The sequence below is a fragment of the Odocoileus virginianus genome, chromosome 12 (assembly GCF_023699985.2).
Source record: "Odocoileus virginianus isolate 20LAN1187 ecotype Illinois chromosome 12, Ovbor_1.2, whole genome shotgun sequence".
In the NCBI taxonomy this organism is placed as follows: domain Eukaryota; kingdom Metazoa; phylum Chordata; class Mammalia; order Artiodactyla; family Cervidae; genus Odocoileus; species Odocoileus virginianus.
The window spans coordinates 58,015,789-58,036,741 of record NC_069685.1 but is presented as its reverse complement, the minus strand read 5'-3'; the positions used below and the strand labels follow the sequence as shown (position 1 = coordinate 58,036,741).

At 44.4% G+C, this 20,953-nt stretch overlaps 2 protein-coding genes across 2 annotated transcripts in view; one reads left to right on the top strand and one right to left on the bottom strand.

The window, feature by feature from the left end:
* Positions 1-2,793, bottom strand: part of LOC110144288 (basic proline-rich protein-like) — an 8,503-nt gene extending 5,710 nt beyond the window's left edge. The window contains exon 1 of the mRNA XM_070475363.1: positions 1,900-2,793. Coding sequence (XP_070331464.1) covers positions 1,903-2,718 — 816 coding nt within the window. The 5' untranslated portion in view covers positions 2,719-2,793 and the 3' untranslated portion in view covers positions 1,900-1,902. The remainder of the gene's footprint in view (positions 1-1,899) is intronic.
* TRAFD1 (TRAF-type zinc finger domain containing 1) lies at positions 2,106-20,953 on the top strand. Its single transcript, XM_020904200.2, has 12 exons — positions 2,106-2,195; positions 5,259-5,317; positions 9,366-9,501; positions 9,614-9,667; positions 11,695-12,097; positions 12,933-13,139; positions 15,402-15,478; positions 16,911-17,141; positions 18,143-18,263; positions 18,865-19,204; positions 19,765-19,837; positions 20,066-20,953. Exons 2-12 carry the CDS (start codon positions 5,271-5,273, stop codon positions 20,120-20,122), a joined length of 1,746 nt encoding a protein of 581 aa, XP_020759859.2. The 5' UTR covers positions 2,106-2,195; positions 5,259-5,270; the 3' UTR covers positions 20,123-20,953.

The window sequence follows — 20,953 nt, the reverse complement described above, 5'->3', positions numbered from 1 at the left end:
GGTCACCTGATTGCACTCAGCCTCCAGACCCCTCCCCTCTGTAGGTGGAAAATTCCAATCCTCTAATCATGTGATTGGTCTTTCTGGGGACCAGCCCCCATTCTTTTTTTCCCCCCAATATTTATTTGTTTAGGCTGGGCCAGGTCTTATTTGTAGCATGTGGGCTCTAGTTCCCTAACCAGGAATCAAACCTGGGACCCCTTGCATTGATAGCATGAAGTCTTACCTACTGAACTACCAGGGAACTCCCCAGTCCACCATTCTGAAGCTATCTAGGGGTTCACTTTGAGTCACCTCACTAGCATAACATAGATGCTTCTATTTGCTCAGAAAATTCCAAGGTTTTTCTGTGCCAGGAACAAAAATCAGATACATTGTGTTCTTTATTCTACCACAGCAGTATCACAGTTACTGTCATTGCCACTGTGCCTCTCTTCCTGGCGAACTTCTGGGAAGGCAGGGAGCTTGACATGTTGTTTGCCAGTAAAGCTCCAGGATCTCATCTGGGGCCTGGCACATGTGGTACCCTCTATAAATTTGCTGAGCAAGTCAATGAGGGCTGGTGCTGATGTAGTTGTGGACTTCAGGTATTGGTTATGCTGTATTCAAAAATAGCATCTTGGGGCTTCCTTGGTGGCTCAGAGGTAAAGAATCCTCCAGCCAATGCAGGAAACATGGGTTTGATCCCTGATCTGGGAAGATCCCATACGCTGCAGAGCAACTAAGCCCGTGGGCCACACCACACCTGTGGAACCTGTGCTATAGGGTCTGGGAACCGCAACTACTGAGCCCATGGGCCTAGAGCCCATGCTCAGCAACAAGAGAAGCAAAAATGAGAAGTCCGGGCATTGCAGCTGCAACTAGACAGTATCCCCCTGCTCTCAACTAGAGAAAAGCCCACACAGCAATGAAGACCCAGCACAGCCAGACATAAATAAACATTTTAAAAAAGCATTTTGTAGCCTAAATGTCTATCCATAGGGAACTGGTTGAATAAAGCATGGCACATCATAGAATGGAATGACTGTTGAAAAAGTGTATAGATGCTTCAGATATAGGAGCTAAAAATGAATAGATCTTCAAGGCTGAATGTGTAGTATTACAAAAAAATAGTCAAGGTTCAGGACAATATAGAATGGCACGTTATCTTTAACATACAGTGAAAAGTGTTTAAATGCTAACTGTATAGCCTAGTGACCATTTACTAATTAGTACATCTGTGTTTACCACTTTGCAGATCAAGTTATAGAACACTTCCAGTACTTGGAAATCTTTCTCATATTTCCTTGCAGATCATACCCTCCAAATGGGAACCGTTATAGTAACTTCTCTCACCTTAGATTAATTTTGCCTGATTTTGAACTTTATATCTTGCGAATCACAGAGAATTTACGATCCATTTAAGCTAAGTATTCTATCCTGTTATAAATAAACAAGGCTTTGTGACCTGCTTCTCCTACTTACCACTATGTCATGAATATCTTGCAATTATAATCTGCAAAAAATCATTACTTTGAATTGCTATATTGTAAATAATATGTTCTCTTCTATATTCAACTATTTTATATATATAATTCATGAGGGAGGAGGAATTCAGAGAATCTATTCAGGCAGCAAGTGGAGAATCTGAAACTGAAACTTGCCTGTCATGCACTCGCTCTTCCACTGTAAAAAGCCAAATGCTCAAATATGGGCAGAGCCTTGCAGATGTCTTGGCACGAGGGCATTATAATAGCAACAAGAATGACTAATAAGTATTAATGTCCCATGACAGGAGAACAAATGCCGTTAGTTATCTTGATATATAAGGAATATTAGTAATGTTTGTACAGAGTTTATTCATGCAAATATTATTAGAATGTGTCAGGAGGAACTGCAGGGTCTTATATCTAGGCTCACAGCTCAGGTCTCCGCCGCTCCTTCCAGATGTGCAGGGGTTGGGACTCCTAGGAACACGCCCCCGCGGAGCCCTGCGGAGCCAATCGGCACGCAGAAGGAGGGGCTCTGAGAACGACAACGGTGCCGTCCAATGGACAGAGAGTCGGGTCCACTCCTGGCCAATGGGCGCGCTCCTCCGTGACGGTCGGAAGTGGTGAGGCGGCTTCGGGGCCCGTTGTTCAGCCGCGGGGGCTCACAGTAGAGACTCAGCGTCGGCGGCTTAGCGGGTTGGTTTGGCGTCTCTTGTCTCGTCCCAGGTGAGAGAAGCGGTGGCCAGCGTCTGGGGAACCTTCTGCGGCCTCCACTTTCGGGAGGAGGCCGGCATCCCGAGGGTGGGCTCTTGTGGGCCCCTGGGATCGCGGGATTTCTCGTAAAAAAAAAAAAAAAAGAAAGATGCCCGCGTCGCGGAGTCTGTCCTGGCCAGTGGGAAAGGCCGTCCTTGCTCCTCTTAAGCGGAGCCTCGACAGCTCCCGGCGGTACCACCCCTTCCAGGCCTTGGCCCCGCGGGGTTGGGAGTCGGCCGTAGTTCGGAGCGCGCGGTGGGCACCGCGCCCCGGGCGGGGCGGGGCGGGGCGGGGCCCGAGTCCCGAGCGGCCAACCTGAGAGGGGCCGCGCGGGTGGCCTGGCGTGGGCTGTTGGCGGCCGGACCCGGGTTCGAGGCCCCGACTCGGAACCGTGCAGCAGCTGTCTTTCCCCGATTTCCTCTTGCGCGGTCTCTGAAATGGGGGTGATGACTTTTTCACCTCGTCGGATTGTGGTCTGGATGAAAAGATTGTCCATGTAAAAGCGTTAAGCCACCAGTAGTGTTAGTCTCTCAGTCGTGCCCGACTCTTTGCGACCCCATGGACTGCAGCCCACCAGGCCCTTCTGTCCATGGGATTCTCCAGGCAAGGATACTGGAGTGGGTTGCCATTTCCTTCTCCAGGTGATCTGTCCAACACAGGGCTCGAACCCGGGTCTACCTGCACTGCAGGCAGATTCTTTACCGACTGAGCCCTCAGTAAACAGCCGGTAAACGTCAATTACGATTGGCGAAGCTGGTGCCCTCCCCACTCCGCATCTCGGATCACCCCTCCCCCTCGGGAAACTGCCTCCTGGGGTGTGGACCCTGCGGTGTGTCCCCACCCACCTCGGGCACTGGGAAGTCCTGGGAGTCCTGGCCTCCGCCTAAGAGGAGCTTCCTTCTAAGGTTACTTCTAAGGTTGCTCTCCCAGGGCGCTTCCGTGCGTTCGCTCCTTACTCCTCCCAGTGACCCTTTCTGCGTGAGGAATCCGAAGGCCCAGAGAGGTTAAATACACATCTGCTGAACGGCAGAACCAGAATTGACCCTGGGACCAACTCCGAGCCCTGCGTGCACCCCAACCCCCTTGAAGCTAGAGAACCCGGCACTTGACTCTTCAGAGGCTCTGACTCTGGCTTTGGTGGGATGGAATACAGCATGCCTAGGATCAGTCAACCAGCCCTGAGAAAAGTTATCAGGCTTCCCCCGTTTGGGAACATGATTTATGTTTCATAGATAGGTGCTTCCTGTTACTAGTTTACATCACATCAGAGTGGATGTCCTTAATCTTGTCACTTCCTAGTTTAAAACTCTTCTGTGGTTTATCACTGAACTTGGAATATAATCCAGTATTCTTCTCTCCTACAGGATAAGGGCTTGAATCATTCCCCTTTTGCATTATGCTCTTCCAGATCTACCTGTACTTTCTCTCATTGCCCGTTAGGCCTAGTGCCTGAGTGGGTTTTTCTCTGTTCCATCCTCTTATCTTCCTCTGCAAGGATGGATCCTTGTGCTTCAGATCTTTTTTTAAATATGTCATGTCCTCAGAAAGGCCTTCCCTGACCACCCTTATCTAGAATAGATTCCCTTCATTCAGTCTCCATTTGTCTACTTAAACTTTAACATCAAAATACTCATCAGTTTCTTTGCTTTTTTTTCCCCATCACTAAATTGTTGTGTTAGAGATTGGACAATATATTTTGTTATTTTGTATTGTTAGGACTAGGGTACAGGTGGCACAGGGTCTTAATTATGTTGAATGAACGAGTAGGTGTTTTGAAAAGTGTTAGTTTGGAAAGGTGTAAACCATTCAAGAGTCCTACTAAGGGGCAGTATTTTAGACCATTTTTGCGTCACGGAAAGGGGTAATCTGAGTATTGTAAATACTGGTATTAAAGTTGCCAAAACTTTGCTTTCTGCATTGACATCTTGTTTAGAAAGAAGCAAAGACTTTATAGTGGCAAAATCTGGCAGACACTATTTCGATGAAGTGATCAAAGTTAGCATCATCTGTATTAATGACTGTTGACATCATGTGGTTTCTGATATAATGCCTGAGATGAGCACAACATCACTTCTGTGGTATTTTTGTCAAAAATGTATTAAGCATAAATTCAACTTGAAGCATATTCTACAAAATAGATAACCAGTACATTTAACAAGCTCATGCAGGATGAAAGACTGAAGGAATTGCTGGCGGTCTAGTGGTTAGGGCTCCGTTCTTCCTCTACAGGAGGCATGGGTTTGAGGGTTTGGTCCCTAGTTGGGGAACTAAGATCCTGCATGCTGCTCGGTCAAAAAAAAAAAAAAAAAGGAATGACTGAAAAAATATCCCTGATCAAAGAAGATTAAGGAGAAATAACAAATAAATGCAATATTTGACTCAATTGCATCCTGAACCCAAGAAAGGGTATTAGTGCATGATTTGTGAAATTAACTAATTGTAGATTAGTTGTTAGTATTGTATTAGTATTAGTTTCCTGCCCTTTAGTAATTTTACTATGGTTATTTATGATGTGCTGGGTGAGAGATATGTGGGAGTTCTTTGTGCTGTTTTTGCAAGTCAAATTATTTTTATTTTTTGTTGTTAATTACCTATTTTTGGCTGTTCTGCATCTTCACCGCTCTGTGGGCTTTTCTCTAGTTGGCAGAGAGCGGGGGCTGCTCTTTAGTTGTGGTGTGCAGGCTTCTCTTTGCGGTGGCTTCTCTTGTTGCCGTTCCTGGGCTCTAGAATACAAGCTCAGTAGTTGTGGCACAATTGCTCCGGCACGTGGGATCTTCCCAGACTGGGGATCAAACCCATGTCTCCTACATTCTTAGGCAGATCCTTTACCACTGAACCACCAGGGAAGCCCTGCAAGTCAAGTTATTTTAAAATGAAAATGAAAATAATCAGACGCAAGTGTGTTGGGTATTAAATGAAATGAACTGGCTTTGGTGACATTTTCTGTGCACTGTTGTGTGTGTTTGTGTGTGTGTGGTCATTCTTAAAACAGAAATGAAATGGAAAGATCCGACTTCTTCCTTTGTTGTTTTTTAGGAACAGCTCAAGATGGCTGAATTTCTAAATGACCAGGACACTCAACTGTGTGACAATTGGTAAGAAATCGAAGAAATATTGGAATGAGGACAGTTCTGTAAACAGTTGGTTTAGTAGTTGGCAGGTTAAAATTGGAGCCATATAACATGTCATGCAAATATATGGGATTAGAGTTTTTTTTAAACAATTTTGGATAAAATTGCCTGTTTTGGAAATTCCACAAGGTGATTGGTTTAGGTAGCATAGAGCAGTGACAAGACTGATGGGATGGAGCTGGGAGTTAGGGGTCTGGTTCCTACCGTGAATTAGTTAATGACTTTTGGCAAGTCACTTGGCTGCTTTGAATCCTCACTTTTCTGACCTATAGGTTCAGGAATTTGTTTTTTGTTTTCCTGAAAATTATCGTATGTTTTTTAAAGATAATAAAAATATAATGAAATGTTTGGACTAGAGCAGTGTTTTTCAAAGTGTGTTGCAGGGACCTCCCTGCATGGTTGCAGCGGCTGTCTTGAGGTTGAATGGGATCATGGTTTAGTGTGAACTTGGCTCTATGTGTACAACAGAACAGCTCAGCTGTTTTTGTAAAGGATTTTACTGAAAGAATGTTCCATTGCTTTAAAAAAGTTTAGTTAAAGTCTTTCAGCAGTCTTGCATGATTCCAGAACTGTTAGTAGAAGGACTGGGTGCAGACTTGAATGTCAAGCTTTCTTATATTTGTGTTTTTAACTGACAAGAGTGACAAGAAAGAGCAACTCTTTTCTGCTGAAATGAAACTTAGGAGTGCAGCTTGTAATCAGCTGATTTCTGGTTGGACTTTCTCAAGAACTTGGCATTTTAGGGATATCCAAGTTCCCCTACTGAAAGCAAAAGAAAAAAGCAAAGCAGAACTACCTGTGCTATATTTAACTTACCAAATTGTGGTAGAGAGGCTGTTGAAAGATGAGCCTGATAAAATTTTTTCTTTCTTTTTTTTTTAAAATTGCCTTTTGCTTTCTACTCAACTTCTCAGCAGCATTAGGATACAGCCAGAGCAACTGTTGGTCACAATATTCTTTCCCTGCATGGAATTAAGATTTTATTTCTGTGAGGATGTCTTGCCTTATAGGGTATTTTTTTGGTACTGTGCCACTGTTCCTTTCACCTTTTAAAAAAATTGTTTTAGCTCTGTTTAGGTTTTATGTGTACAGTTTCTGATGCAAGTGTAATAATCAATTATACAAATAATCACAAGAAAACATTGTGTTTTTAGAAAGAAACAGACATATTGGCTTTAACATCAGTTAAGAGATTCTTATTTTTTCAGTCCACTACATTTTGAAGAAATCTCAAACCTAGGACAGTATATAAATGTCCCTATGCTAAGGGACTTTTTTTAAAAAAGAAAGGATAAGTTAATGGAAAGCTAATGAAAACAAGGTTATTCAAAGCCAAAGCAATTTAAAGAAAAAAGGCAGATTAGCATGAAAACCTGACCAAGCCAGTACAATCCTCCCATTTAAGTAGCCCTGTTTAAATTCCAGCTTTTAAAATTCTGTCTTTAGAGCCATATTCCTGTTGTTCCCTAAGAAAAGTTAAGGTGCTCATCAGAGTATGTGCTGCAGTTAAACCTCCTGGGCCAGGAAGAAGAATAGTTTGTTGTGATTGAAGGTGGTTTTTTTTTTTTGTTTTTTTTTTTTTTGCATGTTACCTCTTTTCTTACTGTTTTGTCCGTTGATGGGAGAGTTTGAGTCTCAAAAACAAGCTTCAGTGTTAAAAGACTTTGACTTCTTATTTTTGCATGGTTCTATGTAATTTGGAAGCCTGCTGGGATTTTTCTGGAAACCTTGGAAAATAAAATTTCCATTTTCTGGAAACCTTGGAAAGTGAAATTTCATCTCTAACTTGGCTAGTTCTTCCTTGGGGCTTTTAGCAGTTTTATCTAGAATTGAATGTGTTCTCATTTAAAACATCTTAATTTTATCTGTAGGTAGGAGGCAAGTATATTAGTATTTTGTCTCTCTTTAGAACTTTTGGTGGAACTACCTTGGCAGCTAAATTTAAAAAAAAGTAACCATCAGGCAACCATTTTGCGTAATTGCTGCAGTTATCTTTTATCTTCTTTCAGGGTTTCCCAAAAGGTGACATTGTAAATGCTCTGTGACCTTACCTGACAACTGCTTTTGATTCTTGCTTCTTTATGTCATGGTCCTTAATATTTTTTAATCCTAAAGTTTTTAGTGGCATTATACATGTAGAATGAATGCTCTGTGTCAATAGATTGTCCTGAAGAGCCTTGTAAAATAAAGACCAGACATTTATTTTCTTGACTTTGGCTGTTTAAAGAAAATTGTTGTCAAAATTACGAAAAAAGAATCTAGACTCAGCACTGTAAGAGGTAATTGCTGGCTTTGATTTTTCGTGGCATCTGTGCACACAGGATTTGCAATCAGGATATGACTTTGCTTCCTGCGCTTTGTTGGTATACAGTATCCTTAGGTATTTTTAATAGTTTTCAATTTTTTACCGTTTTATGATACTAATGAAAATCGTCATAATCCCAAGAGTGGAATTACTGGTCTTTAACAAGTAATTTAATGACAGGGTCTTTGTTTTATTAAAGACACTTTAACTGTTAATGGTCCTAGAAATAGAAATGCAGTTTTAGACTGTTTAAAAGCAGTGGTTTTATACTACCACCAGCAATCTGTTAAGAGTACTAGTTTCATAACATCTTTAATAGTAGGATTTACTAATTTTAATATTTATTAGTTTAATAGATTTAGATAACTTTGATTTATAGCTCCTTCCACTATATATTTTAATATTCTTCAGTTTTGAAAAACTTAAGCTGAGTTAATTTAAAACTGATGGTTTTCTTAGAAAGCTGGCAATTTTGGTAAAATAGGGGACATTAAGGGTGTCAAAGCATTGGTCGTTTCCCTCTTAGCCATCTGAGTTTTCTTCCCATCTCTCACACTTGATTGTTACTCTGCATCCCCTTCCAGTTTTGTTTTGAGAGCTGCCTCCATGACAAGGGTACAGGTGACATCAAGGTACATGCCTCGATGGTTCTACTTTTGGATGAAAATGAATTTGCTTTTTTTTTTGGTGTCTTAATCTTTTAGATTGGGAGTATGACTAGCTGGAGGCACACCTGTCATCCTACTTTGAAATGTTTCTTAGACTGTGTCTGAAGATGAAAACTATAAAAGAGAAATAATCTGCAACTTGATGTGGGAGAAGGTCTCTGTAGTATTCAGCTTCAGAGGTGAAACAGGTTATTACAGATTTGTTTTGTAACTGTCTGCATTTATCCTGTTCAGTGTTTTGTTTTCTGAAAATTTATCCTAGGTGACATACTCACAGGCACATTCTTTTAATGCTTCCTGTAGTTAGACTGAAATTGGAGATTTCTAATGGTCATAACTGAATGAGTGAAAGGAAGGCCTTTGAATGTTATGTGCCTCTAGTTTGAGTGTATGTGTACTCTGGGGGAAGGGATTCAGGATTTCCTTTTGGTACATTTCTGCAGTAAAGTTTATACCAACCCAACCAGAGAGCTTGTTTCCAGTTCATGTCCAGCCTGCTTTGAAAGACATGTGAGACATAAAGAGGGCAGGATCCCTTCCCCACTGACTCCCAAAGCTGGCATCTGCCCCTTTTGGTTTGACTTTAGTGGCATAAAATCTAATGTGATTAAAGGTAGCTGATACTGAAAGTAAATGGTAGATGGGTTTTTTTTTTTTAATTTATTTTTTAAAAATAATCCTGGAGTGGATCGTTGTGCTTTGGAGCGTGGATGGTTTTGGAAAAGCCTAGCTCTGTTAGCTCCTCGTGGCATCTGACTTCATGTTGTTGGTTGTGATGAACTCTGACGTTTAGAAAGTGAGTCTGAGCTTTTAGAGGTTGTGCACAGCACTGAGAACTCAGTGTTGAATGGAAAACTGAAAACCTTCAGGAATTAATTCTTGGAAAGCAGGGGCAGTAACAGTCACAGGGTTTTTTCGTTAGGTCCTCACTAAAGAGAAGTAATGGAATCTGAAGATTGGACCAGACAGATTTCCCTGTGATTCCTCTGGGCATAGATGTCAGTAATTCTTGCCTTTTTTCTTTGATCTATTTCTGTAGCAAAAAAGAAATTCCTGTGTTTAACTTTACCATCCATGAGATCCACTGTCAAAGGAACATTGGTATGTGTCCTGTCTGCAAGGAACCATTTCCCAAATCTGACATGGAGACGCACGTGGCTACAGAACACTGTCAGGTGAACCACCACGTACTCAAATGTTCAGGAACGGGTTAGACTTGCTGTTGTGTGTGTGTGAGTGAGCGTGTTGTCACAAAGCCCATTTACTGAATCTTGCTTCTTACCCTAGGTGACCTGCAAGTGTAACAAGAAGTTGGAGAAAAGGCAGCTAAAGAAGCACGAGGTTAGTCTCCCTGTGCCATGAAGGGAATTACCACGGGGCCAGTCCTGCTGAGATTACAGAGCCTCCTGCGGAGCAGAAAGCCGGTCTGGCGGAGTCTTTGTTCTCCACCAGCGCCAGGCACACAGCCTCTCAAAGCCGGTTTGAGCCTACTTGAGACTTCGACTGCCTGCTGCCAGATCTGACTGCACGCTGCTGTGCCTCAGGCGCAAGCCTCAGAGCCTTTGTAACCGAGTCCTTCCTGCTGGGGTTTGACTGTTGGCAGGCTTACTGAGTGCTAAACCAGGCCTGGGATGGCCAGTGTGGTACAGCCTCTTTAGCACACAGCCTGCCCTCTATCTTCTAATCACATTTTGACTTCTTGATCGCTTGGGTGACATGCTGTTTACACCCAGACAAATTCTCAGCATTTGACAAGAGACAACATAGTATCATTTGGCCTCTAGTTGAGATAAAATTGGGCATAGTTGAATAAGTGTGTTGTTTTTTTTTTAATTAATTTTTGGCTGTGCTGGGTCCTTGTTGCTGCCCTTTGGCTTTCTCTAGTTGTGGTGAGTGGGAGCTGCTCTCTTGTGGTGTGCAGGCTCCTCACTGCCGTGGCGTCTCTTGTGGAGCACAGACTCTAGGACGTGCTGGCTTCAGTAGTTGCGGCCCATGGGCTCAGTTGCCTTGAGGTGCTTGGGATCTTCCTGGACCAGCGATCGAATCTGTGTCCTCTGCATTGGCAGGGGGATTCCCCACCACCTGACCACCAGGGGAGCCCTATATGTACGTGCGTGAAGTCACTCCGTCGTGACTTTGCAACCCCATGGACTGTAGCCCACCAGGTTCCTCTGTCCGTGGGATTCTCCAGGCAAGAATACTGGAGTGGGTTGCCATTTCCTTCTCCAGGGGATCTTCCCAACCCAGAGATCGAACCCAGATCTCCCGAATTGCAGGCAGACGCTTTACCGACTAAGCCACCAGGGAAGTCCATATGTGTGTGTGTGTGTGTGTGTGTGTGTGTATTTTGAATGAACATAAACATATTTACCAATTAGTAAATCCCAACAACTGTTTAGTTGGTGATCATGCAGGAATGGGTATATATATGTAAACATTCATTAAGGTATATACTTATGATTTGTGCATTTCATTCTGTGTACCTGAAAAAAATCTATTAACTTATTAATTTATAATTTTGAAAGGTGATTCATGGTCAGTGTAGAAAACTTGGAAAATATAAAAACAATTACTTAAAGACCTCAAAGCTCAGAGATAAACATAAATAATTTGGCACTCTTTCATTGCTTTTTCTAAGCATTTGACCTAAATTTTATTAGGCCAGGGAAGTCCCTTTGTTGATGATTCTTGATTTATTTGGGTAGTTTAAAGGCAATATTGGGACTTTCCTGGTGGTCCAGTGGCTAAGACTCCACTCCCAATGCAGGGTGCCCAGGTTCGATCCCTGGTCAGGGAACTAGATCCCATGGTCAGGGAACCACATGTAGCAATTAAAGATCCTGTGTGTGGCAACAAAGACCTGGTGTAGCCAAATAAATAAATGAATAAATAAATATTTTAAAGAGAACAAAAAATAAAGCCAGTGCTACATACAAATGTGCAGCTTAGAAAAGTCAGTGTCTTTCTAAAGGACAATCTCTTTTCCTCATTGCCAGGTACTTAAATCAGAGTAGTAAGGGGAAATTGGTCTGGGGGAGCTTTGACAAGCATATGGGAATTGCTCTGCTTTTGCTGTTTGCCCCTGGACTTCGCTGGCTAATTTTGGGTTCCTTTGTAATGTGTACAGAAGATGACGACAGGGTGTCTGTAAGTAGTGAATAGTTTCCTCATAAGATTTTCTTTCCCATTGTAGAATCTGGTGGCAGGACAAAGAGGGAAGCTGTGACTCTTAAATACATAGAAAACCATGGCAGGCAAAGCTAGGGTTAGAAGAGAATATTTTTTTAAATACTTTTTGCTTTCCTTGCCCTATGCGACAGCATGACCTCCTTTAGGAATATTAACTGCTTCATTATTCTGTTTTGCAGGAGACTGAGTGTCCTCTACGGCTTGCCCTTTGCCAGCACTGTGATCTGGAACTTTCTGTTCTTAAGCTGAAGGACCATGAAGATTACTGTGGTGCCCGGACGGAGTTATGTGGCACCTGTGGGCGCAATGTCCTGGTGAAAGATCTGAAGACTCACCCTGAAGCGTGTGGGAGAGATGTGGAGGAAAAGAGAGTCGAGGCTGCCATGCCACCTAACGCGTATGATGAATCTTGGGGTCCGGATAGGATCTGGATTGCGTCCCAGCTCAGACAGATTGAGGCTCTGGACCCACCCATGAGGCTCCCTCGAAGGCCCCTGAGAGCCTTTGAATCAGACCTTTTCCAAAGTAGAACCACCAACCAAAGGAGCATGACAGCCCAGTTTCCAATTCAGAATAATCTATGTGAGTTGTGTCTGGGAGTAGAAACCTGGAATGGTATGAGGATCTGGGCAAATGGGAACAGGGCTTTGGAACCAGATAGATCTTAATTATAGAAACCTGACTGTAACATGAGGAAGAGTACTTAACTTTCCTATAGAACCTCTTTGCTATGGGATTATTGTTGGGTGACAGTGCTGTTCATAGCTGACATTACTGAGTGTACCTTTGTGTGCCTAAAGACATTTACAGAGTGCTTTACTTGTATTAACTCATTTAGTTCTCACAACAGTTTTCTGAGGGTAGGTACGTGGTAGAGCTGGGGTTTGAATTTAGGCTGTCTGACCGTATGCTTTAAACCATTCTGCTATCACGCAGAAAGTGTGTTAGTCGCTGAGTTGTGTCCGACTCTTTGTGATCCCATGGACTGTAGCCCACCGGTTCCTTGGTCCATGGGATTTTTGAGGCAAGAACACTGGAGTGAGTTGCCATGCCCTTTTCCAGGGGATCTTCCGGACCCAGGGAGTGAACCCTGGTCTCCCATATTACAGGCAGACTTTTTACTGTCTGAGTAGAAAATACATGTAAAATGCTTAGCACAGTGCCTGTTTCATAGTTACAGCTCATTCATATTACTTACTAATAAAACAATTAGAATAATAATGGAGCCTTTTATCATGGCAGTCTTAATGTTTGGATTCCTGTGAGCACTGTAGGGCTGGGCCTCTTTTGTTCCTGCACAGATTCCTGAAAACCTTGAATATTTGCTAGGCCTGGACTTGAACTAAGGGATGGCAGCATATCTAACGTTTCTTAAATACTAGTTGTTGTTGTTTCCCCCCCCCCCCCCCCCCCTCAGTGGAAGAACAAGAAAGGCAGGAAAGGAATAGAAGCCGGCAGACCCCCAAAGAGCGTGGTGAAGACAGTGCAAATTTGGACTTCATGTTGGCCCTAAGTCTGCAGAATGAAGGCCAGGCCCCCACCTTGGCAGAGCAGGACTTCTGGAGGGTCATATATGAGGCAGACCAGTCCCATGAAGGTCCCAGCGCTCTGAATGACATCAGGGGTATGTTTGTTTGTTCTGCACTAGCCTCTGTCTCTATGTCACAATTCATATAAGATTGCAAGTTTTTCATGAGATAGAATTTGTTTTTTTTAATTTCATTTATTTGCTTTTCTCAGTTCTTTTTTAAAAATTGTCAAGAATAGTAAGTACAGTGACTATCTATTAATATATGCCCCTCACTTATATTCATCAATTTTAGTATTTCCACTTATCTTTATATTTCTTTCCCCCCGAGCCATTTGAGAATAAGTTGTCGACATAACATTTTATCCCCAAATGGTCTTCAGATGTATTTCTTTAGAGCAAGGGCATTCTCCTATGTGAACACAATACAAGTATCACTTTCAGGAAAGTTCCTTACTTACACATAGTGTCCTTTAGAGCTTTTTAATTTTGTTTTTGAAGTCCAGGATTATGCATTATATATTTAGCTCTTTCTAGGTTCTTTTAGTTTGGTTTCCTACCCTCTCCCTCTTTTTAAAAACAATTGTTTGTTTTGTTTTTGGCTGTGCTGGGTCTTTGTTGCTGTGTGTGGGCTTTCCCTAGTTACAGCGAGCAGGGGCTGCTCTGTAGCTGTGGCGTGCGGCCTGCTCACAGCGGTAGCTTTTCTCGTGGTGGTGCATGGACTTCGGTAGTCGTGGTGCGCAGGTTTAGTTGCTCAGCGGCATGTGGGATCTTCCTGGACCAGGGATCAAACCTGTGTCCCCTGTATGGACAGGTGAATTCTTAGCCACTGTACCACTAGGCAAACACCCCTCCTCCTCTTTTCTTTTGGCATTTTTGAAGAGTCCAGACCTGCTGTTTTGTAGACTACTTCTTTCTCAGTTAAGATGTGTCTGATTATTTTCCCATGTTTAAGTTCATGTTATAGTTTTGGCAGGAGTGCTATACCGGCTATGCTGTTTCTTTCTCAAGATGTCAGTTTGTCCTGTTTGTTAGAGTAGAGTCTGTCATATATCTCCATTGTTCAGGTAGCCTTTTTGCTTCATATTAGCAGTGTGTAGGATGCTGTTTCTAGATTGCTGGGGAACATAGTCTTATCCAGCAGTTTTAGTATTCATTGATGTTTCTTGCTTGAATCAAGTATTATTATGGCAGTTGTAAAATGGTAATTTTTGTATTTCTCTCCTCTGTCCTGTATTTATTAGTTGTCCTTCATCTGTAGAGAACTTTGGTCCCCCCACCCCCATTTGAAACCAATTTTTTTTTTATCGTTGGATTAAAACTAAGTTTTTAAAAATAAAAGTTGGACTATGAGCAGTGAATCACCCTTGTTTAGAGAACAATATGTTTGAGAAAGGCATATCATATTTAAAATGCTCAACTTGTAAGATTTTAGGGACCTGAAAATTAAGTAGCTCTCAGTTGTGGTTTTTCTTCATGTCACTGTAAGAATAATGACCTTAAGGACAGTAGGATTAACTTTGAACATTTTGTTGATTTAGAGAGAATAGGAATTGGTCATGGATCCAGATATTTGAGTCTTTCTTTTTCTTTGGCCAAGCTGCATGGCATGTGGGATCTTAGTTCCCCAATCAGGGCTCGGACCTGAGCATTTAGATTGGTGAAGAAAGTAAAATTTTAATAGCATATTTGTGACAGATGATGACTCTGGATTCAGTGTAGTTTATTTTCTCCTTTCTTGGTCATTTCTTAGATTGCTTTATTGACTTTTTTCTTTGTTTGCTTGTTTCCTTCACTCATGTTGGATCTTTCTGGATCCTGCATGAATGAGTGGTTTGGAATTTATATTCTCTTGTAGTTGCCCTGGAAATTTCAACATACTTATTTAACTTAATAAAGACTAAATTTAGTCCACCTCCTCACACTTCTCTGGGTTAACACAGTAACCTTAGACTGTGGGTCACCCCTGTATGACTTAAGTACCACTGACGGATGTCAGTGTTCTCTGTTGTTTGCCTTTTAACACCCTGATGCAGAGTTCTCTTGTTTTATGTACTCACATTTATCATTTTGTGTATTATGTGTTCCCCATTTTCTTTGCTCACCCCTGCCTCCTTGTTTCTTCAAATTTCCTTTTAGGATACATTTCTTCCTGAGGTACATTCTTTATAAGTATCTGCAAGTATAAAATACTACAAGTATCTATTGATTATGAAGACTCTGCTTGGGTCTGAAAATATATTTTGTCTTCATATTTAATAGTTTTAAGGAAATCAAATTTTCCTATCAACCCCCCCAGGGGGTCTAAAAGCTTGAATCAAGTGTTTTCACTTTGAGTCTGTGTGGCCTGATACCTAGGTGCAGTTGACGAGACCATGTTGCCTTGTGAATTCTGTGAGGAGCTCTACCCAGAGGAACTGCTCATTGACCATCAGGTGGGTTGTGAGTCACTTGAGGGCTTTAAGCTTTAAGGAAGAGTGTGTGCAGGCCATGCTGGTGTTGCAGACCATGTGAAATCTTGAGCAAACCGATACAACTCTTGTGATGAGAGGAGCAATTGTGTTTTTTTCTTTTTCTTTTTTTTACTATTTTGGTTTTGTTCGCTGTGCTGCACAGCATGTGGGATCTTAGTTCCCTAACTAGGGATTGAACCTGCACCCTTGGCTGGCAGTGAAAGCACAGAGTCCTAACTACTGAACTGCCAGGGAAAATCCAGCAGTAATTGTGTGTGACTGACGTGTGGGTGTGAGAATTCGGCCTCATTCTCTCTGGGCAAAGTAACATTCATGCCAGCAGGCCCAGTTGCTGCCTCCATTCTGTGGAGATACTGTACGTCTCTTGAGACCATCTTGTAATCAACTCTCATCTCGTGCCACGTTTGATTTACAGGAACCCTGCTGAAGTCCCTGCAGTTCCTGGGAGGGCGAGGGGTCTGTTTTGCACTTTTTTCTGCCTGGACACGTGTGGCCTTTTACCCCCGTCTCCTTAACACACCCAGCCACACAGACCCCTCACTCACAGACTTGGTTCAGACATGACTCTCAGGAAAGTATTCTGGGGAATGCTCCGAAAGCTAGGCCAGAGGTCCCATCTGTGTGCCCCCAGACGGCCTGTGCCCATATCTCTCTTAGCCTGTTATCCTCACCCTGTGGTGTGGACTGCTGATCCCCTGTTGGTCTGTACCACTAGGTGGGGTTCCTAGAGGACAGGTTCTGGGCCTTGTTGGTTTCTGAATCTCTTAATACGTGGTGTATGAAAGGTATCAGGTAGTTTTTGAATAACTGAAAGTGCCTGTGCTATTTAGGAAGGCTTAGAGAACAGCCTTTGTGTTGGAAGAGTGGCTCCACTGGGGAGGGAGCTCCTTTCCCTCTCAACATTCTTACACTCTGATTTGGTTTGACCTAGTCTGGTACTTCCATGGCTAGTAAGTGGTCCCTGTGCTCTGGGTGGAACACGCATTCCCCCATATGTGAAACAATACAGCATTTGAATACATTATTTGGTTTGCGAGTAACATAAGAAAATCCATTCACAGGGATAACAAAGAATATATGGGCCTCTCTTACTGTATGTCTGTGGAAAGAATCTTGAAGCTTTTCAAATTAATTTAGAGAGAATAATCACATAAAAACACACTTAAAAAAGTTAAAACAGTACAGAAATGTTTAAAGTAAAAGCAGAGTGAGTGTTTCATCTGTGTTCCTCTGACCTTTTTTAGTCCTTTTCCCAAATATTAATTAAGCATTATGAAAATGTTGTGACTTCCTGAAAATATTTTCAGAATTTAGTTTGTTCCTTAACTTCTGTGTTCTTTTTTCTTTCTTTCTTTCTTTTTTGTTTTGTTTTAACCTGTGTTTTTTGAGACAGACAAGCTGTAACCCTTCATGTGCCTTACCTCCACTCAATGTGGGCAGCACTTCTCCCCGAGGGGTGGAGGACCCTGATGTTATCTTCCAGAAGCTGATGCGGCAGTCTGCAAGTGACCAGTTTGAGTCTTTGATGGGCTTCAGCAGCTCTCCTCCCGTGGAGGACAGCGTTGTCATCCCATGTGAATTCTGTGGGGTCCAGCTGGAAGAGGAGGTGCTGTTCCATCACCAGGTGAGAGTCCCCGAGGGCCCGGGCACTTCTCCTGTCCCCTTGATCCTCTGGGAGTGAACCTGAGGCTTTCAGAGCCAAGAAGGCCTCTCTGGCCTTGAAATTGCGTGCATGCCTGATCTGGCTGCTGGCTGTGTCCTGTTTCATGAGCTGAGGTACACAGTACCTCAGGCCTTTGGACTTTCCCTGCCGTCTGGCAGTGGAAGCCGTTGTATCACGAGCTGCAGCTCACGGAGCCAGGACTCCAGGTAGGCAAGTGTGGAGGACTTGCCAGAGGGTTTAGAGGAGTTTCCCTGAGGTCCCTGACAATTTCTGCTTTTGACCATGCGTGTTCTTCCTGTGGGGGTGGCATTTGCATCTTGCATTCCAGGAATCTGGAATCTGATTCTAGCTTTGTCCTTATGGTTGGCCTCCGGTCCGTCCCAGCCCCTCACGGGGGATGCCTGTGAATGAGGGAATTAGACTGGATGATCTGAAGTCCTTTTTTAGCTTTCACAGTCTGAGATTCCAGCATCTTAGTGGACGATAAGTTTTCTGCCCTGTCTTGTTTGTTATGGGAGTGAACACTGAAGGTATTTCAGAGGCACTTCTGTAATTGATGCCATATAGATGTTGCTAGAACACCACACATTTCATTTCTGAAATAAACATTTGTGCCTTTGGATTAAGCAGTAGATAAGTTAACTGCTTGTTGTCTCCTAGGGGAGACCACAAAATAAGCAGTGGTGCCAATATTCTGTGGTCAAAATGTAGACAGACCTTTCTGGGCTCCCAGGATCAGCCCTTCCTTCATCCCTACACAGATCAGAGAGTGCTTCCTGATCTTCCTGATCAGTCAGTGCTAGTAGGAATGATTGCTCTGTTCCTGTCATCCTGTCCCATCAACACCACCCTGCCACCCTTCTACCCACCATCAGGTGTGTTCCGCCAACCCGGTGTTCCTTGCCTCCCAGTGCTTCATCTCATAGGAATGACTGGGTACTAATTTTGGTTTTTCTTGTTAGGACCAGTGTGACCAGCGGCCAGCCACAGCAAACAACCACGTGACAGAGGGAATCCCTAGCCAGGATCTCCAGCCTGGAGAGACCTCGCCAGAGCTGCCCAAGAGGCGTGTCCGACACCAGGGTATGGGCCAGAGCTGAGCCAAGGCTGCACTTCTCATCAGCTCCTCTAACAGGGTTACCTGCACCCCAAGTTAGCGAGCACAGCGCGAGCTCACTGAGGACTCCCTTGGGGCTAGTTGTGGTCCTGGGTTAGACTTGGCTGCTTTGGGGACAGCCATGAGATACGCTTAGCATCAGTGCTTACTCAGCTGCCGGTCCCTGTCAGGACACTTGGTGGATGACTGGGAGGTAATTTTCACACCTTACCGTGGCTGCCCTGGGCCCCTGCTTCTAGTTGAAATATGCTCACCTAGAGTAGGGTGATCAAAATTATCCTCAGTATTCCTACAGTCTCAGGACTAGGCAAATAAACTGTTTTTGAAAGCCAGTTAGAAGTGATTTGTCAAAGTTTGCTTATGCACCATTGTTGACTAGTTAGTGAGGACTTAGGTGGTAAGTGTACAGTGTGGATTAATGTTCTCAACCCTGTCCTGGAGACATGGGTTTCAGCATCCTTTAGGGGCGAGGCAGTCATCTTTTACCCAGGATCTTTTGTTCTTGCCCCGAATCCAGCACCAAGAGCAGCCTTTCCCCTGAAGCTGGTGCTCTTTTTCTCTTCTCAGGAGACCTGTCTTCTGGTTACATGGATGATCTCAAGCAGGAAACGGCTAAAGGGCCCGCCTACCCTCTCCCCTCTAGCCGACCCCCTAACAATACGACCGCTCCTGCTAACCGCCTGTCAGCATCCACATCAGGCCCCAGGCCTGGGTGCCAGCCGAGCCCTCCTCGTGCTCTGAAGCTCAACAACGTAGACAGCCAGGGTGTCCGGGGGCGCAGTCGAAACAGCCATAACGGGGCTCTGGCTCCTGGCCACGTCCCAGCGGCTTACCCTGCTCGGAGTCTCTACCCAGAAAACCTTGTGCCCACTTTTCCCCGTGGGCCTTCAGGGCGATACGGAGCAAGGTGAGAACCACTGCTTGGGTGGAGAGCTTGGGGTGGCTCAGGAGAAAGGAAGTGTGGATTTCGCTTGTATCGTGGCCTGATTCATAATGTCCTTTTGCTCTCTGGTTTTTTATTTATTTTTGGCTTGCTGGGTCTTCATTGCTGCACAGGCATTTCTCTAGTGGCAGTGAGCAGGGGCTGCGCTCTAGTTGCGGTGCACGGGCTTCTCACTGCAGTGGCTTCTCTTGTTGAAGGACAAGCTCTGGGCGCACAGGCTGCAGTACTTGTGGCGCGTGGGCTCAGTAGTGTGGCTCCTGGGCTTGGTGGTTGTGCTGTGCTGGCTTAGTTGCTCTGAGGCATGTGGGATCTTCCTGGAGCAGGGATCGAACCTGCATCTTCCTGCATTGGTAGGCGACTTCTTTACCACAGAGCCACCAAGAAAGTCCCTCTGTGGTTTTCTTATTCATTAGTTTTATCTTCTGGAGAGCTGCTTTTGTCTGGCTCCAGCTGTTTCTGTCCTGTGTTTCCTGACTTTGGCTCAGGGGCATCTCAGGAATGAGTTTCCAATCCTTCTCTTTCAGCGGTAGGAGTGAAGGTGGCAGGAGCCCCCGGGCCACGCCAACAGCCACCAGCTACCGCAGCAGAACTGCAAAGGTGAGTGGGATCCAGCCCGTGAAGCTCAGTGAGGACTCCGGTGGGCGGGCTGGTGTGGTTCTTGAAGTCAGAGAAGCTGCTGGGCCTCGGCTGATGGTGGCTGAAGGACCGCGCGCTGGCTCTTGAGGAGGAGGTTTCATAGAAGCCTGGCACTTCCGGCGCTCTTCAGGAGGACCGCTGCTTTCTTTCTGTCTGCATAAACCTTGTTTGTGTCCTGTTGTCCAACAGGCCAAAGCCCCCAAGCCGCAGGGGGCTGGGGATGCAGAGGAGGAAGAAGAGGAGTAACGAGCGCGCCCAGAGAATGCACGCTGGTGCCGTCTTCCCCACACGGCTTGTCACGGGGCAGCCCTGCTCCTCGGGCTCTGTGGGCAGGGGCGACCTTTCAGATTTTAACGTTTTCTAGGTTATGGCCATTTTGTGTCTTTTGAGATTGTGCTGTGAGAGTTTGGGGGTTTGAGGGAGGGTTGGCAGGGAGGCTGTTGAGAATGTTTCAGCTTTAGCTGCTGCCTTTGACAGCACAGAAATGTACGTTAGGGTCCCTCGGCCCACCAGGGCTTCATCTTTTGACATATTGTCACCGTCGCTTCATGGTGCTGTGGGGTCCTGGTGGGAAAGAGGGAAGGTTCTGGAAAGCTGGTCCCACCAGTGAGGTGATGCTCTTCCTGTGGTAGCCTGATTTGGGGACCTTGGGGGTAACTTCTCATGTGTCCTGCCCGTCCCCACTCTAGAATTTGGGCTCTGGGGTGCGTGGAAGGGCTTTGGTGAAGTGTTCAGGCCAGTTGCAATATGTGTTAGGAACAAGGCTTTTGGGGATGAGTTTCAGGTGAGTGGACTACGGGCTTTGTTTTAATCTGCTTCTTTGGCATTTGGCATCACTGCCTTCTGTTTCTGAGGGGAGCACGGCTTCTTTGTCTTCACTGCCTTCTGATGGAGAAGGCCAGGGGCTCCCTGTGCCCTCCAGAGCCATGCTGGGCTCTGCCTTAATCAGGACTGAAGCCTAAACTCGTGGTTGGCTCTGAAAACCAAGAATCAGAGCCCCCTCCCCTCTTTTTATTTTACTATTACTGTTATTATTAACATCCTTGTAATAGAAATAAACTTTGTACTTGGAGTTCA

Coding starts and splice junctions, on each gene's coding strand:
- TRAFD1 (XM_020904200.2), top strand. CDS start 5,271: ATGGCTGAATTTCTAAATGACCAGGACACTCAACTGTGTGACAATTG. Junction 5,318..9,365: donor ACTCAACTGTGTGACAATTG/GTAAGAAATCGA, acceptor CTATTTCTGTAG/CAAAAAAGAAATTCCTGTGT. Junction 13,140..15,401: donor CGCTCTGAATGACATCAGGG/GTATGTTTGTTT, acceptor CCTGATACCTAG/GTGCAGTTGACGAGACCATG.